General features: G+C 43.2%; 1 protein-coding gene across 6 annotated transcripts in view; it reads left to right on the top strand.

Moving 5' to 3' along the window:
* The window catches only part of GRIP2 (glutamate receptor interacting protein 2), a 654787-nt gene that overhangs the window by 388233 nt on the left and 247777 nt on the right, over positions 1-18777 (top strand). For all 6 annotated transcript variants that reach the window (XR_011198609.1, XM_069206296.1, XM_069206295.1 and 3 more), the window contains exon 2: positions 17734-17814. Coding sequence is in view for 5 of the 6 variants with exons in the window: in XM_069206296.1 (XP_069062397.1) it covers positions 17734-17814 (81 nt within the window). In the remaining variant the exon portion in view is untranslated. The remainder of the gene's footprint in view (positions 1-17733; positions 17815-18777) is intronic.

The raw sequence follows: 18777 nt of genomic DNA, 5'->3' as shown, positions 1-18777 counted from the left end.
GCCACCATTTCCGGTCTGGGATCAGGGAGCAGCTTTTCTTATTTTTATTTCATCTTCTGCATTTGCCGCAAGAAATATTCTCTGCATCCTCTACCGAGCAGCTCGTCTCCAAGGCAACCAGCCCTGCAGGAGCAACAGGACAAGGGTGCAGGTCGGGGACGGCCTGGGGCGGGGGAAGGCTGGCTGTTTCCCACTGAACTCGCAAAGTACTGGACGACTTTCACAGAGAGATCGGTGCAAATCAGGAAGTGAAAGTGCAGCACACCTACACTTCTTTTGTGCACCCCCCCCCCCCCCACCTAAACAGAATTTTTGATTGCGTGAGGTGGCGCACATAAGCCAGACCTTTTGTCTTTGCCAATGCTTTTTTGTGTTATTATCTGCGTATGAGAGGACACATTTCCCAGCTTCCTGGTATTCCCCCGTCTTATGTAGACAGTGGTTAATTTGTAAATGAAAAGGTGCCGGTGCCCAAAGCCCTGCTTTTAAACACGTGGCTGCTGCAATTAAATGTGCGAACACGGAATACTGAGGTAGCCATTTCAGGCCTCTTCAGTCCATATAAAGCCACACCCTGCCCCTTCAGCTCACTCTTGCTGATTTCTACTTTCTCCCTTTGTGACGCTTTTTCGTTTTTCACTTCCTCCGCCTTTCCCATATGTGCCTTTTGCTCGCAGCAAATGCTTGAAGCAGAAGAATAAGCGCCGGCCCTCAAAAATGAGTGCTGGTGCTCAGCACCGGAAACAACAAGCACAAATTAAGCACTGTATGTAGAACGAGGGCTTTAAATGGGCTGGTACTGAGTACCGTCACTTTTTTTATTTTGAGAGAGAGAAAAACTTAATACTTTCAATTGGATAGTACCGGCACTTCTCAGAAACAAGCAGGTACTCGGGTACAGAGTACCTACACTTCTATTTTTCCATTGCAAGCACTGTTGTTTCTGAGAAGTGCCGGTACTCTCCAATTAAAAGTATTACGTTTTTCTGGAGAAGTGCAGGTACTCTCCCTCTCAAAATAAAAAAGTGCCGGTATTCAGTACCGGCCCATTTAAAGCACTGTGTGGAACATTCCCAGAATGTAAGTCTTGCTCAATTAATTTCAAATAAGCAAGCTACTAGGTGCAGCAGAAGTGGCCTCGCATCCACCCATCCGTACAGTTTTGGGGGCCTGGAAAAGTTTGAATTGTCACTCTTGTAGGAGTGTGGCTAGTAGTTGAGTTGGTACGGTCATTGGCAGCGCTGGTAAAGGCAATGGGTGGTCCAAGCTCCTAAGAAGGGTCCTGGCACTTTACTGATGCTTTGATACATCACTCAGGTTTTTTTGACTCTACTCCTTTCACAAAACGCCTTTTACACATTTACAAAAGCTTAGGACATATTCCTCATGGCCTGTGCGAGAGAGAGGAATCTTGATGGTAGAAAGAAATAGGTTTCTTCATAGACGGTATTTAGAGCTAACAGTTAAAGGTGTTTTAATGAAATTTTCCCATTAGAACAATCCATTAAGAGGGTGGTAACGTACCATGTAGCAAATCACAGCCTCAGTCTAAAATGTAGAAAGCAAGCATAGCCATCTTTTGATCAAGTTGTTGCCTTTCCCAGCAATGAAACGAAAATAATGAGGACCATTACTAAAGATGCCAACTATCTTCAAATTTCAGGTTGTCTTTACAGTCCTTAAACGTGTAGTTCATCCGGTTTTAAGCGCTTCCAGTTTTTGGAATGGCGCATGAATTAATGCAAAGGAATGGATGTGGCCAGGATCTCATATTCGGCCGAGTGGTGTAAGGAAACACCAGGGAAAGTCTACAGTCCCACTAGTTCAAATATGACATAACACATATTACTCCAGTCAATCTAACTAACAAACTCTCATATCCGCGGCTCAAATTAACTCATAATACTAAAACTGTACTCATATTTCCCGATACTAATCCATCACTAATTCTTGTTGGGTTCCGGTTTAGTGTGCTACTCGCCGAAAAGTGCTTCGACGCCTCATCAGGGGTAGTAAGCGCGACATAAATACTATTACAATACAATACAATAATGGTAGATAAGTAGCCTGTAATGCATGTATTTTGAATTAAAAAAGGGAAACAGTGTCTACTATTGTTATGGTGTAAATTTGTGTAAAAAACGGAAATGTCAACGGACTTCCTTGAGTTGTTGTTTCTGATGTTGATCTGCTTTGCCTCCTTGGATTTGAAAGGAGTTTAGGGAAATAATGGTCATGAATGATTAATTGACATTCTGCTGTCTGCCTCTCCTCCAAATTCACTCTCTTGCTCAGTATATCATCTCAGATCTCTGTATGTCTCTCGCCAGTTATTTTAGCACTGACTCCCAACAGTGGAACTTTACTGAAACTTACCGGATGAATGCACTAGTGTAAGTAGAGTTCACGTGGCCCAAGAGGTCACAGTTGTTAATATGAATTGGTAGAGACAAAAAAATGATTCCCAGGTGTAAGAAAACATTCACGGATTGGGGCAGCCCGTCTACAGCTAGTGTTGGCAGAAGCAGGTACTGTTCTGACTTTGTTTCTCAAATCTGCATTCTGGGAGATGTAGTCTTGTTTCAATTCAATTGAAATAAATGGAAAACAGTGGATTGTAAAATGAAAGCTCAGGACTGGAAAAGTTGTAAGCTTGGGAAATTGACAGGTCTGGACACATGTGGAGTTAGACCATGAAACAAAGGTGTGAGATGCCCATTCAAACTGTGAATCTTGGCAGGTGTGTCTCACAGCGCGGGAAAGGGGTGTGGTGGCGCGTGGCAGGGAGACGTAAAAACGGGAAAAAAAAAAAGAAAAGCTTGCCTGACTCTCCCCCGCCACGCCACTCTTCTGGCTCCACTCCACTTGCAGACACAGTCTCCCTGCATGCCCTGCGGCCAATCCTAACACTGCTCTCATGCTGCCAGCAGCATGAAAGCACAGTTAGGATTCGCCGGAGCTCCCTGGCTATGCACTCCAAGGCAGAATGGATGTCTGGGCCTGCTGTCTCCAACCCGGCAACACAGTGCCAGGTTGGAGAGCTCAGTACGCATGTGTGTTGGTCGGCCCGAGACGGCCGGCAAAAAAAACATGCTCACTGAAAGGAGTGCACAGCCCTCCCCCTCCTTCCCTGTCATCCCCCATGGGCCCAGCCTCTTTAAAAATAAAATGAAAATAAACATTCTTTATTATCATTTTATTTTTAAAGGTTTGCAGCTGCTGCTGTTTGCGGGGGAAGGGGGCGATGCTCCTCCGCAATAGCAGAAGAGCCGCCACGGAATCTTGGACCGCCCCACCTAAGAGAGTGGTGCCCATACTTGCTGTCAGGGGAGGGATATTGCTTTCAGCAGGGTAGTATGTTCACTTCTGCTGTGATGTTGACTGATAAAAATTTAGCAATGGGGAAGAAGAATCAAAAAATGTAATTAAAGTATGCATTCATCCACGTCTGGAAATATAAAAAAGCGTGGCAATTTTCTTTTTTGCAACACATGTAGTAGACATAAACTGTAATCAACAAAAACTATTGTCTTCTTACGTTGGGCTGAGTTTGATTGTTTAAAAAAAAAAATGGTATTGTAAAACTAAATGAATTAAAAGTAGACATTGATAGCCAAAATAAAATCGGTGAATGAATGGTCTACCAACCCTGCTACTGAAGTGGACTACTTTCTAGGCAGTGATGCACACGTGAAAGAATAAATACTGACACCCACAGAGGAAGAGCAAGTAGTTGAAATAGACTGATCCCTTGCACCAAGCTCTAGATTATAGTGGGCAGAAGTGAAATGCGAATGACACTTGACCAAACCTAGATGAAGAGGGCTGAACAAAAGCCCATCTGTGTATATATATGTGTATTTATTTGTATCTTGTTTGTTAGGAAAACATAAGGCTAAAGCTGTCTTCTGGCAAGACCTAAAAAAAAGTCTTTCTTTTTCCTCCTCCCATCTCTTTCTCTCCCCTCCTCTCCTCTCTGTTTTTTTCCGTGGCTCTTGAATCTTGTTGAAACGACTGCTTGTCATTGTCTTGTATCTCAGTATTCAGTTAATGATGGTGCAGTCGATTGGTTACTGTATCGGGTTGACTTTTAAATCAATGCATTATTTACTTCAGAAAAGAAATGCAGCTTCTTGAAAGTGGAACAATGCATGAATGAATGGGGGATGTATGTAGAGCACTCTTAGTGGAATTCCTTCAAGGCGGTTAATGGTTGGAAAGAGCTGAGGCTTCAGCACAGTAAAGGCTTAGACTCTCTGCATAGAGAAGATGTGCCGATCATGGGGACGGTTCCTGTCACCCTCTGTGCACGGGGACTATGCTTGTGGGATACATCGAGGTCCATATCTTAGTTGGCATACAGCATCAATGGTTGGACCACCTGAGACATGTAGACAAAAAGTCTGTTGAAAATGACCTATTAAGTATGACAGATTGACTCTGTCTCACCATCCCCCTATACCTCTATCAATCTATCCTCCATCTCCACTCTGACACATCCCAAACCCATTCTACTACTATGATCTCCAAAATAACCCTTCCTAGGTTCTTCCATCCTCCATCCCTCCTGGCTGCCCCTAAAACCCAATTTACTACTATGATCTCCCAGACAATCCTCATGTAGCTCTCCTTTGACTCATCCCAAACCCATTCTACCACTAAAATCTCCAAAATAACCCTGGCTCACCACAAACCTCAATTTACTACTATGATCTCCCAATTAACACTTCAGGATTTTTTCCTCTTCTAGCCTTCCACTATTCTATTCAATCCAACTAACAGACTCTCATGTACTCTACTCAAATTAACTCATACCTCCCTATACTAATACTATACTCATATTTCCCTATACTAATTCAGAACTAATCCTTTTGGGTTCTGGAGTAGTGTGCTACTTGTAAAAAGCGCTTCACCTCATCAGGGGGTAGTAAGCGCTATATAAATAAAATTATAAATTGCACAAAAAAAATTGCTTGCAGGGAGCACAGTCTAGGAAGAGCATATTTGCCACCATTCATTAATTAGCTGCACAGTCTAGAGTAGAGAAGTCACTCATCCATGCCTCCATTTTAATCATATCTTTTTGTTGGACTGGAACCTTTCCAGCTTCCGATGCAGCCATTTTAATTGTGTTCATAAACATTAGAGTGAAATACAGCATGCCATCTGTAGCTAATGATCACTGATTCTAGTGGACTGCTAATTGGGCGTTCACAGACCACACCAGAAGGGCAACGCGCCCCTCACCGAGGATGCATGCAATTCACTACATAAGGATTGATTTTTCCAGATTCTTGACTTTGCACTCACAGGTCAATTGTATCTCTTCTTTTGGTCCACAGGACTGGAAAAGTGTGTTCTGGTATCATGGAGGATCTGGCAAAATGCCTGTGGAGGGAGTTTCCAGGACCGGGACTCTTAGCACCACTGAAAAGACAGCAGATGAGTTCTTGTATAAAAACAGTACTTATTTACAAGTCGTAGAGGTTTTGAGGTTGCAATATGATTATAAGGTTTAGCCACATCATTCACAAATTTACATGGCCAGCTGTGGTTTGTCCACAAGGACATTGAAGGATGCCAAAGCAGCCATTTTAAGAAATGCAAGGTGCCTCACAAGGGTTTTTAAATTTTAATTGTTTGTGCTTGTAAAGCACCAACATACTCAGTCGATGCTTCAGAGCACGAGGTGGCAAAGTAAGTGAGACATTGGAGGACTATAGCCTAAGTTGTCTAATCTTTTCAGTACAAAAGCTTGACAGAGTTGGATCTTCAGGTGTTTGCACTACACTCTGGTGGTCTGATTCAGGGTTAAAAAGGCAAAGGAAGAGTCCAAAGACAGGAGCCTTTCTTGTGTAGAGACAAAGGAACAATGTGAGAGAGTTTTGGGAGAGGAGAACATTTGTGTGTTTCTCACCTTGCGGGTGTAGACTTCGTTAAGCATGAATAAAGGTCGGAGACTGAGTCAGTGGGGACTCTGCTTGATTTCTGGCAAGCAGCTTGGAATTCATTTGTCATTGGGGGTTGAGAGAGGTGCTCTACATTGAGTTGGTATGGGACCTTCTTTACATATATGGTCCTGGAGTTTACCAACTGAGAATATACCTCCAAACATCTGCCCTTCTCTTGCTGTGATTACTGGTGGAACCAGCCTGTATTAAGTGTTTGGAGAACCACAAGGAGAGAACCACGACAGACAAGTAGGGACTGGATTTCTTCAAGCAGCAGAGTGAAGCAGGCAAGAAGGGTCACAAAGAAGCAGTGGAGGGCATGTAGAGAAGATGCAGGTGAGTTAAGTATACAGTCCCTTTTAAATGCTATTAATGCTGTGCTCTCTGACCTGAATGTGAAGACATAGCATTGAATCTGTAGGAAGAGCAGTAGAAGGGATGGACTGTGGAGACACAAATGGAGGGACCCCTGGGAAGGTGCCGGTGCTTGAGAAGAGTGATGCAGAATCTACAGTATAAATGGTGGAGGTGACCGCTTTCAAAGATTGCTAAAGTGAAGAAATGATGCAACTCTACTCCAACATTCCACCGCTGGGCAGTCAACAGTGGCGTGCATTTCTTAGTCCTCGAAGCCACACCAGACGTTAATGTGGTTTCACTCCCTAGGGAGTCTGAGAAGGTGCTTGGAGAAGTAGTGGACAAACACGCTGCACCATACTTCTGGCTGGTGAATAAAGCTCACAGGTTGGTGCCAAGGAGTGGGAGAAAAGAGAATGAGATGGAGGGCAGTAATGGTGCACTGTGCTCAATGGAACTGAACAACCCAAGCGCGCGTGCAGCAAAAAGGAACACGCTGTGATGTAAAGAGATGACTTCTGTCATTCCTAGATCTGAATCTGTACACCCCAGTCAGAAAGGAGGAACTTGTGGCAGTTAAAAAGAAGTGGGTAACAAGGGGGTCTCACAGCCTCAGTAGGGCTCCCCGTGAAGGGTGACTTATCAGGGGCAACATCATATCCTCATCTAGGTGGAATCCCCCAAATAAGTTCTGGATAATCTACTCATGCTATTGTGTCCTTTCTGGGTGATGTTGATTGGAGTTTTGTTTCGGTTTTTGCTGGGGTGACAAATGATGAGTTTTACCTCAATCAAACGGTGGGGCGTGATGAAGAATCCTTCAGTGGTGGAGGACGTGCATGGGGGTTGGTGTGGTAAGCGGATTCTACTGGCTCCTTGCTCTTGACGCTCAGTATCTCCTCCCTCCCTGTGTCTGCTCCTAGTAAGTGTCTGTTACAGTTAGTGTATCACCAATGTTGCATCTGTGGAATGTTGGTGCTGGCAGATGGAATGGTTTCATGATTATTACAGACCTTATGGTGCTGCTGAACTCGATACTCTGTGCCAATATCAAATCAGAAAGATTTAAACCTACAAATACACCATCGTCAAGACAACGACTTCCCCATTTCCAATGACATAACTTAATGTGTGTTGAAAAAGATGCATCAAAACTGGTGGAGAAATCATTTTCGGACTAGGTTTTGATAACACAGCTGTCAACCAGACCTTTGTCTTACAATATGCAGGCTTTAGTTCCGCCCCCTTTCAATCATTGGCTTTCATCAGCCAGCTTCTTCCAGCCATTGGCGGTAATAAGGTCATTGTGCAATGGGGTGGGGCTCGGACAGCTCACAATATGGGTTCTCTCTGAGGAGCCCCTCTGACTGGGGCAAATAAATGTGATGTAGGGTGTAGCCAGGCAGCGTAGACAGCAAAAAGCACAGGGGGAAACTTAAACAAGCATTTGCAATGCAACGGGTCTCGCATTTCTCCAAGTTAGAGCTATAAGAGCACGATCGCGCTGCTACAGTTCACTCCTGGTGAAACCTATCGGTAAAAGTGCAATTATCTACGTAACCAGAAAAAGTACAATTAACTATGTAACAGGGTCGATGTCATGGAAAGCGGTCGACTTCTGCCAAGCGAGATCGCGCTGCGAACAAAGATAAAAAGTGGTCGACAAACCGGATGCTCGAGGAGGGCTAACCACCGAAAAAGGCATGACGTATGCGTGCCTTCCACTAATGAGAGCAAGCAGATTTTAACAGGCAAGCCCACGAACCAATGAAAGACACTGACATGACATGAACAGGGCACCGAGCCCTTTTCTAACTCCTTAAGCGTCTCTCATGCGAAACGCATGCCCAAGCGCATGCAACGCTGGCTCGACCCTAAAAATGGAGAAGCAGGCACCAGATGTATCTTGAATGGAGTAAAGTGCTGCAGTGAAGCACTTGAAAGTGGCATAGGGTGAAGGATATTATTAGAATCACCAGTCATTATATGGTTACAGAAAGGCTAGAAAATGTACATTTTGCAAAGTAAAGTCTGATCCCTTCTTATCAGTGAACTACTCGCCTCTGGCTTATCCTTTCCAGGTGCAAATAAGAATTGGTTGATTTAGGTAACTATTTGAGAAATATTTAGAGCCGCTATGACCCAAAGACAGCATCTGCCTGATAAAGAACAGGTAACTCCCCACAAGCAAGAGATCACTTAATGGTTCAGGCCAACTTGTAGCCCAGAGCAACCCTGGTGAACTGTCCAACTTTCTTAAGCAGCAAAATAGCATTAAACAAGTTTTGTCAGGTCCTTTTGTATATACTTGTGTTCTGGGTAGGGGGCTAGGACCCTTAGGCTTTAAAATTGGTGTGTGTTTGGTGGTGGCTCCTTATCAATGTGAACTGAAAAAGCTTTGCTGTTGAAAATGTAGCAGTAAACTTTTTCCTGCCAGCCTGTTAGTTAATGCTTCGGCTGGCTTTGAGTTTTTCAAGCCCTTTCCTTTTTAGGCTTCCATATTCACCAGGATCTCCTTACTTGTAGTACATCTCATTGGACATGCTTCTGTGCTTAGAAGCCTGTGTAGCAGGACCTACCACTGTTTTGAAGGACTGTGCTGGCAACATTGGTAAACAAAAAAAAAAAAAAAACATAGTTGTGGGCATATTTCACATTTATGAAACTTGACTTCTGCCTCTGCTGCTCATATTCACCATTATTGGCCACTTCACCTTATGCTTACATTTGATTCTTCTGTGTGGCTGCGTTTATGAGGAAGAATCTGTTGCCCACGTTTGGGTTGTTGCATGTGCTTGGGTCAATGTCGGCTTTCGCATGAGCCGAGCGACAGTGTCATCAAGCGCCTGCATCAGCTGCAGGAAGAGAGGCCTAAGGTTTGGCAGGAGCAAGGCTTGCTCTTGAGATTAGATGTACCATTAGGATGACACTACCATGTTGCCAAGGCTCTGCTAAGTGCCAGGCATTTGCAAGAAGCTGGACATTCCAACAGGCACCCGTAGACCGCATAATCATCATTGTTCTTACTGTGCATTGAAGTTAATACACTGTCTGAGGTGCTGTGCCTAGCTAAGAGGGTAGGAAAAGTGGTATTTTTGTGAATAAATCTGAACACATACTTTTTTTCTGAACAAAATAACGTCCTCCTTTGTAATCTATAGAATAGCCCTTGCTATGCTCTTCCGAGGTAAGCACTTTGAAGGCAACGTCTTGTCCACAGCATCGCATGCACACACAGCTAGTCAATGCATTGAATAGACACCATCCTGACTCAGTCAGTTCTCTTCTACCAGTGTTAAAGTTTAGCTGTGCATGCAAGGGCAGCTCTAGGGGTTCTCTGGCCCAATAATGGTCTAGTAATTGCTATTGATGTCCTGTCTCCGCGTGGACATTACAATCATGTCCTGTCCATGTGAATTTCAGATGCTGGTCTGAGATCTGCTGTTGCCACCAGCTTGTAGTGGTACCACATATGTCTGAATGCACAGAGTATTTCAGTGATGTCACTGAAGTGGAATGAGTTTGATGATGGGTCAAAAAGGGAGTGAGTGGCAGGGAAGGCATTATCTTGAAGGGCTTCATTCCTCTAATAAAACACAACCACATTTCACTCTCCTGGAAACACCCAAAGTTTTTCTAAACTCAATATTCTCCCCCCATGGTCCTGTACTCTTTACTTACTGCACTGTCATCCTTTGTTCACTTGGTATTAGCCAAATATAACTGTAAATAGGTAGGCATTTAAATTATATAATGGACCCCAAAATGGATAGAGTTCTGAAATCAAAACGTATATATATATATTTAAATTGTATTTCCCCTCTACTTGTTACGTTTTATGCTTGTGGGTAGTTAACATTCATTTTTATGTTTATCCGTAAGTGGTAAATTTAACTAGTTTTGTACTGGGAAAATATTGTTTTATTGCCCTTGCAAATACTTATTACACGCTTTATAACCCGATGTTTGAGAGCATTAATCAACCATTAATCAGTTTGTTGTAGCGGTGAGAATCCATTTATAATAAAATGTTGCTCTAACACAAACATTCCCTAAAGATGCATTGATCTGGTTAGTTGAGCATTTGGTATACAAGTGATCTCTTTTTTTTGTTGTTTTTTTTTTGTTTAAATAATGTGGGTAATGTGAGATTATACCTGGAATGCTCACAACTCCCTCATATACAAGTCTCTCCTGTTGTAAAAGCAGAGGGGTAAAGGAAATATTAGAGTAAGAGGTAGGGTAGAAGAATGAGGAACTGTTAAAGTGGACAGAGGTGACTGAGTTGAGAAGCATAAACTCAGAAGAAAAAGTATTGGCGAAACTAATAGGTCTTGCCTTTTTCTGATATTTGTATTTGTGCAAACCAGTAACGCATGTGCGATCCTTCAAAATGATGATGAAGCTTTTTTACCTGTTAGGCACCAATCCCAAATTTTATTTTTGTATTTTTTGCAGAGGAGTAAATGCAACACTGGGGGTGTAGAAGGGACTGCAAACCAATACGTGGAAGGTGGGAGTTGAGGGGGGGGGAATGCCAAAGCAATGGGAGGAGAGGTGGAGGGTGGGGGAGAAGAAACACAAAAGGGAAAGGGTGAGGGCGGACAAAAAACATGGCAGTTGGGAGAAAGCAACACGGAGGGCACAGGTGGGGAGAGGGCAATGGTAAGAAGCGCAGAGGTGAGCGCGAGAGAGGTGCAGGGAGCAGTCTGGAATTACTGACCTACCTTGAGTGCAGGGACAAAGACGTACACAGGGGTAAAGCTAAAAAAAATCTGCATTCTAATGGCATGGTTCACTCGAAAGAAAACAAATAGTGTTTGAAAAGTAAGCACTGGAAGCACGATGCCAGCAAATAAAGTGTCAATGCTCCACCGTGTAGAGTCTTGCAAATGTTATGATTGAACCCTTTTGGCTCCAGACTCCATAGAAGTGTGACGTAGTTGCTAGAGCGGAATGCAATGAAAGCTTGGTTTAGGGGGTCGAGTTTGCAGTTACATGCAGAAGAAAAAAGACCTGTAATAGTCTGCTCTGTGTCTGGCATAGTCATTGGCGGGTACCCAGGCTCGAGAGGACGCTACAACTGGCAACGAAATTGGGGGATAAATAACCCAAAGAATAGTCATGCTCTCCCATAGAGTTTGTCGTGGTTGAAACAGACTGCTCCTGCGTGCCATGTGTGTCGCTGTCCAAGTACGGAAATGCTGCTTCATGCACGTGGAGTCAAAATGCAGCTCCAGCTGCTGTGAAGCAGTCGAAGACAAAAAAGCACTGTAATGACTCTGCCATTGGCCGAGAACCTACTGGTCAGGCCATACATAAAGGTACTGCACTGCCACACAAGATAAAATTGTACGTTATACGGAACATTAAGGTAAAAGGCAGATACAACCAGGATTACAAAGCGCACCCAATGATAATCCTAATTTACCAAATAACGCTGCGAACAGAAACGCTGCATGAAAGAAATCAACCTCGTGTCATGAAGAGCAAGCGGACACTTAGAAAAGAATAAATAAATGACTTACCAAATCCACTAAAGAGTCAGAGTTCCATAGCACTCAGTGAAGTGACTCAAAGAAAAGTCTGTTTTGATACAAAATACTTCGTTTTGGTGTGTCATCAGCTGCAGAACTTTTCCAAGATGTCATTTGATGCATCATGCAGCTTGTTGTGAATGCATTCTATTACAGCGATAAACTATTTGTTTTCAGAGCTACACAGCAGGAGCACAATAGAACTCTCACACGACTGTCATTTACTTACTTATACAGGCTTGACTTTCAATGCAAACAAGTGTGAGTTTGACAGGACAAAGCTAAAATTCTTTGGCCTTATCTTTTCTGATGAGGATCTGACACCCGATCCCGTGAAAGTACAAACACTGTCAAATGCTGATCCCCCACAAGAGGTTTCTGTGGTATGTTCATTCCTTGGCATGGCCACTTATAATTCAAGATACATACAAGGCTTTGGCACTTTAAGTGCTCCATTACAAGATTTGACAAAAAAATAATCATTTCAGTGGTCACAATAATGTGCGAAAAGTTTCAAAAGACTCAAACAAGCAATTGAAAATGCTGCTGAAATGGCATATTTGAAACTGAAACTTCATACATAGGTTGTTGTTGTTAACACTAGCCTAGTTGGGGTAGGCGCTATCCTTGCACAGCACAGTGGATTCCCAAATGCTTGAAGGCATGTTGTGGCACATGCTAGTAGATGTTTGTCCCAAATAGAACATGCTTATTCACAACTTGAGAAAGAAAGTTTTGCCTAGCCGTGGTATGAGCTTGTTAACGTTTCCATGTATTCTTATAAAGGAAGCCTTTTACGCGGGTAACTGATCATCGAGCTTTACTGACTTTGTTTAGCAATCCAAAAGCCAAGATGCTTTCTCGCATTGAACAATGGGGACTACGATTGCAAGAGTACAATTATACCATTGTGTATCATCCATGGAAAAAGCGCTCTCTGAGACAGAGTTTAGTTTCCGTATTTAGATAAGGGGTTTCAAAAGGAACTCCATGCCTGTCATCTATGCAACTGCCTTTCTACAAATGTAAGTCAACATACTCTGAACATGTCACAACTCCCTAAGCATGCATGGGAGAGAATAGCCACCAACATTTTAGATTCACTCTATAATGGACATCATGTAAAACTCTATAACGGACAGCACGTAATTGTGATTGTGGACGAATACTCCCATTTTCCATTGGTTAGAAGATCTCTCTTCCATATCTCGTGAAGAAGTCATTGAGGAACTAGATGGCATCTTTGTGACAAGGGGCGTTTCAAACATTTTGAAGTCTGATAATGGCCGCCTTTTAACAGTTGAGTATTCAAAGAATTCCTGGAGTATCTGAATATAAAATATCTAGAGAGCACACCTTTGTCATCGAAGGCCAATGGACTTGTTGAGCGTTTTATAAGTACACTAAAGAAAGCCGTCCAGAGTGCAACTCTTGAGAAGCTTGGTTTGAAAACTGTTTTTTAACTCTATCCTCATCGTTCAACACCTCACTCGACCACAGGCGAAAGTCCTGCGATTCTGATATTCGGGAGAGCAATGACAACCAAGTTACCTCAATGGACCAACAAGAGAGAAAGAAGTCAACACAATTCGTATAAGGGACTTGCTCAAAAAGCATAAAATGAAAGCCTATGCAGCATGCAAAGATATCACTTTTAAGAGAGGAGATGTAGTGATCACCCGACAGATGTGGAGAAGGAAACGTGATGCTGAACACCATGTGGTGTCTGCCAAAGGACACCAGGTGACTGCCCAGCACCCTGGGAAGTCTGTTACCAGAGACTCTTCTCACTTTAGGACGTTGACTCATTGGTCTTCAAATCAAGATGGTGAACAAAAGACTGAACCTGAGAACTCAGTGACTGCTGTTTATTTCTTCACTATCTTCAAAAATCTCGGATACCCTTTTGGTTCCGAACGGACTCTGTAGAAATGTGACAATGGAATACAATGAAAACTTGGTTTGAATGTTCACAGTTACACACAGAAGAATAAAGACGTGCACTATTCAGCTCCGTGTATGGCGTAGTCATGGGGGAGGGTACCCAGGCTGGAGAGGACGCTACACACAGGTGGGTCAAACACAAGACTAACAAGCGGGGACACCAATAAAAAAGCAGGCAAACGAGTGAGATGGAAAACCAACCAATGGAAACCTACGGGCAGGCTCCAAACCAACCTATGCTTTTGGGATCCCCAATATGATTCACTACAGACAGCCTATGCTTTGTCTAGTAGGCTCGACATAAAACATAAACCAGTAAGGAATAAAGGCAGAGAGAAAAAGTGAGAATTAATTAGAAGCACAGGAATGTGAAAAGGGTTGAAATAGGAGAAGTGCAGAGAAGGGCTAAATAAAATTGAAAAAAATAGACTTAGAAAAAGAGGACTAGACCTAGGCCGGCAGACTGAACTCAAACGTGAAAAAAGTTTGATGTTCAGTGTGGTGCTGCTGTCATTAGGAATAATGGGGATATACTTACCTGTAAACATAATCTCTAAATGTCCTCCAGTGACTTAACATATGAAGGAAAGTGCAGTAAATGGAAAGAGATTTATGCACACCTTGTTTACAAGCAATAGCAAAGCCAATAGGCCCATTGTATCATTGACCAAAACATTTACAATATCTTGCTGTAATGAAATAAAACCAAAACTAATCGTTTCTGCATTCAGAGTGTTTGTGCGATACAGAATTTGTGTGATGATTGAGTTTACTTTTGAGAGTTAGAATAGTTTTCTGTATTCAGTGGAGTAACGAATCTGGGGGGTCCTTCACAGTACATTAACATAACATAACATGTGTATTTGTAAAGCGCACGTTCACCCGCAGGCATCTTGGCGCTGAATAACAGATGTTTATTGTTACCCAACTCAATGGTACTCATTTTATCGACCTCAGAATTTTGGATTGAGACCCCCCCCTCCTCTAGACTTACGCAGGAGCTCTCAAGCCAGAGTACTGTGCCGAGGGGGCCCCCTATGGGTCCAACCCACACTGCGGGGTCCTTTGTTACACCACTACATGTATTGCAATGCAAGTATGCTAGGAGGTGGAGTGATACATCAAACAGCCAACGACTGGTTGTTAGAGTACAATTCACCTGTGAGGCAGAACTAGAGCAAAATCTATGTATATATTAATACAATGGCTCTTAACCTGTGTTTTTTAGTAAAAAAAAAAAAAAGAAAGGAAAGGCAAACAGCTGTGCTGTCAAGCCAGCTTTAAACATACAGGTCATTAGAGGGCTTTCAGCTTTTTTAGCATAGACTACATGTGCACAAAAATCTCTAACATGATATTTACGGGTTTTTATCACATTTGTAAATTCATGAAAAATTATCCAAACCTACAACGTGTGCAAAGTTATAAACAACAATGAAAAAGGGGTGACAATGAGAGATGAAAGAAATTAAAATGGAAACCACTGGAGCAGTAAATTCCTTTTCTTATATGAACACACCAACAAGAAAGATGCAGGTAGCAGCTGCCACCCAAGCCTTTGTCATCATTTCTGGGAGAATACTGTTACTTAAACATTCATTGTAGTTTTATATTTGCAAAGTAATTTTCTCCCCATGTTTGCATTTTGGGGAGAATGACTAGCATGCACAGTCCTATCCTTTTTAGGTCTTGCCGGCGAAAAGTGTGTGCTGCGAGAGTTAGTGTATACAAGGGGCTTGCAGCCCACCCATTGCTTAATATTCGTTGACTGCACTGTCACTCTTATTTACTGCTTTGTAATAGGCCAGCGTGCCTGGCTACACCTCCTCTTCTCTTGGCTGGAGCATGGGTCAAGTACTTCGTGCTTCAGCTTGATTGCTGTCCTTCCGCCGCCCCTGCTGTACTTGTTGAACCTCTTGCCGGCTATGTTTTAATATGCCACACACAGTATAAAGAAACCCTTTTCCCCCTTTGAATAGGATTTTTATTGTGACAACAGATGTCTGCTTTTATTGTGAAAACAGATTGAATCTGCCGCCAAATGTATTTTCACTAAAACATGGGCGCAATTGCTCTCTTTATGTGATAGGATTTTTTGCTAAATGTCATATTTTTTCTTTTTCATGTTCGGTAGATTAACTGATTTGTTCAGAATCACAGGGGTGTTGTGCCAAGACCTAACAAGCATTGGCAAAGGCAATAGGTCTCACGTTTGAAACTACTGGATTTGTCATTTCTTTTTTGTTCATTCTGTAAAGAATGGGAATTACAGACTTTGGCAATGAATTGTAGCCCTGCAGTATAGCAGTGTGACTGTTGTGCAGCATGGCTAAAAATAATGATGATAAAGGAATGCTGTGCATCTTGAACTAATGCACTTAAATTTTTTTTTTTTTAAACACACTGGTCCTAGATGAGTCATAGCTCTTTTTAACATTAGTTTTAGCCACACTGCAAAGCATCGGGGCTGCGGTACAGGAAGGCTACAAAACGTTGCCAAGGGCAATAGTTCTCAGAGACCAGACCTATTGGCCTTGCTCACAGAGGGTATGGTCGCACGCTTATCTCCTATACTGATGCACATACATCATATCCTGCATTTGCATTTTTCTTTCTTTAGTTCGGCCTGAAACCCCGTGTAGTATTTAAAATGGGGTAATCAAGCACTGTAGTCATGAACTCCCTCCCTGTGTTCCCCTTCCCCCCCCAACCCCCCCCCCCCCCCCGCATTTACAGCTTGTGGGGGTGGGAGGGGTGGGGGCACCCATTATATAAGGGCCTATTCTGTTTGCAGCAGAGCAGAAAAGCTCTTAAAACACAGAAAGAAAGGGAGAACCATAAAGGGGGTCTGGGATGGGAAGCCAATCTCAGTAAAAGAGACCCAAAAGGTGAACTGATAAGAGAAGGAAAGAATGTGCAGGGGTGTAGCTTCAATTGGTGCAGTAGGTGTAGTGGCACCCGGCTGCATACTCAACCCTGTTTATTTCTGTATTTTATAATTCAGATACCAGCAGGGGGCACCCTTCCTTCTCTTGCACTCTCAGTAGCATAGCCAGCGTAATGTGGGCGCTGGCTATGATACTGAAAGAGAGGGGGGGTTGGAAGAAAGAGAGAAATAAAGAACATATGAAAAGAAAAAAACAATTGTGACAAGGATAGACCGAAAGCATGAAAAGATGGATGCAAGGATGAAAGGACTGATGGGTGAAATAACAAACAGCATTACATGGGAGAATGAAAAAGAATGACTGGAATAAGGAGACTGAAAAAATGAGTGGACAATTGGACGGACATATGAATTGATAAAAGGAGAGAACCGACGAATGGATGAAAAACAAGGGATGTATGGATGGGAAAAGGATAAATGAATGTCTGGAAGTGAGTGGAAGGTTTGTACAATATGTGGAAGATTAATGATGAAAAGACGGATGAACAGAATGCAAAAGGAAGGACAGCTGGAAGCCTGAAATGATTGATACATAGATAGATAGATGGAATCATGAAAGGCTAAAAGGATGCTGAGACTGATGGACAGGAGTTGGAATGAAGGTACCTCGTATATAGTGGACAGGGCTTACTTTATACCACCAAGACAGCCCTACTGCATGACAGTAAAAAGAGCTGAAAGGCTGCACTACCTCCATCAGCCAACATAGGCAACTTGACTGCTGATTAGGACCATATATCTTATGTAGGATTGTGTAGATTGTTTGTAAAATAGCTCATCAAAATTAATTTTGAGCCATTATGCACCCATAAACTGTCAGCTGCCAGGTGATTGTGAAATGTCTGTGGTTGAATTTAGAATGTTATTGTCATCACAGTTCTAGGTTTCTTCAATTCCTGTGAATTTGCCCACAATCATGACCCTGCTTCTCTTCTGAAAGTTGGATCTTATTTTTTGTTTATTTTTTTTAAGAGTTCCCTTTTTTGTACCTTTACAGATGATGGCCCATACTCGAAGGGAGGCAAAGATTCTGGGGGACTCGACACCGCCCTGGTGTCCAGAAGGCAAAGTATACCAGGTAAATGGGGACCTTTGTCATGCACACAACCTACCTAATTTCCATAATCAGTTGATGAAAAAGATTATATGACGGAACACCGAATTAAAAACAACTACTAACCTTAACAACGAGGTCTGAACACCGACCTCGTCCTTACTACTAATGATTTTACCACGAATGCCTTAACAACGATATTTCGTTGTAAAGGCATTCCTGATAACATCATTAGCAATAGGCACCATTCACCCTACATCCCTCACCCCACCCCAAAACCTAAAACGCCCTGACCCCCCACCCACTCCCCAAAACCAAAAACGCCCCACCCCCAACCCACTCCCCAAAACCAAAAACGCCCCACACCCCCAACCCCACCCTAAAACCTAAAACCCCCTGACCTCCACCCACTCCCCAAAACCAAAAACGCCCCACCCCCAACCCCACCCCAAAACCTAAAACCCCCTGACCCCCCACCCACCCCCCAAAACCAAAAACGCCCCACCCCCCAACCCCAACCTAAAACCCCCTAACCCCCACTCCCTCCCCAAAACCAAAACGCCCCAACCCCACCCCAAAACCTAAAACCCCCTAACCCCCCACCCCCTCCCCAAAACCAAAAACGCCCCACCCCCCAACCCCACCCCAAAACCTAAAACCCCCTGACCCCCCCACCCCCTCCCCAAAACCAAAAACGCCCCACGCCCCCCAACCCCACCCCAAAACCTAAACCCACCACTTACCTTCGCCAACTCCCTTCTTTGTACCTTAACCACACATGTTTGTTGTTCAGAACATACGTAGTTAAGGCACAAAAATACGAAGTCGTGGTTAAAAAAAAAAGCGTTGTTACGCTTTCGTTAACCACGACTTTCGTAATAAAAAAGTCGTAAAAAAGGATGTTTACCGATGAAAAATGCCCAGGTAAGGGGTGTATGTACCCTCTTGTGAAATGTACTCTGCCACCCCACATCCACCACCACCTTG

The sequence above is a fragment of the Pleurodeles waltl genome, chromosome 9, assembly GCF_031143425.1.
Source record: "Pleurodeles waltl isolate 20211129_DDA chromosome 9, aPleWal1.hap1.20221129, whole genome shotgun sequence".
NCBI classification, from domain to species: Eukaryota; Metazoa; Chordata; class Amphibia; order Caudata; family Salamandridae; genus Pleurodeles; species Pleurodeles waltl.
This window is presented reverse-complemented; position numbering and strand designations above follow the sequence as displayed.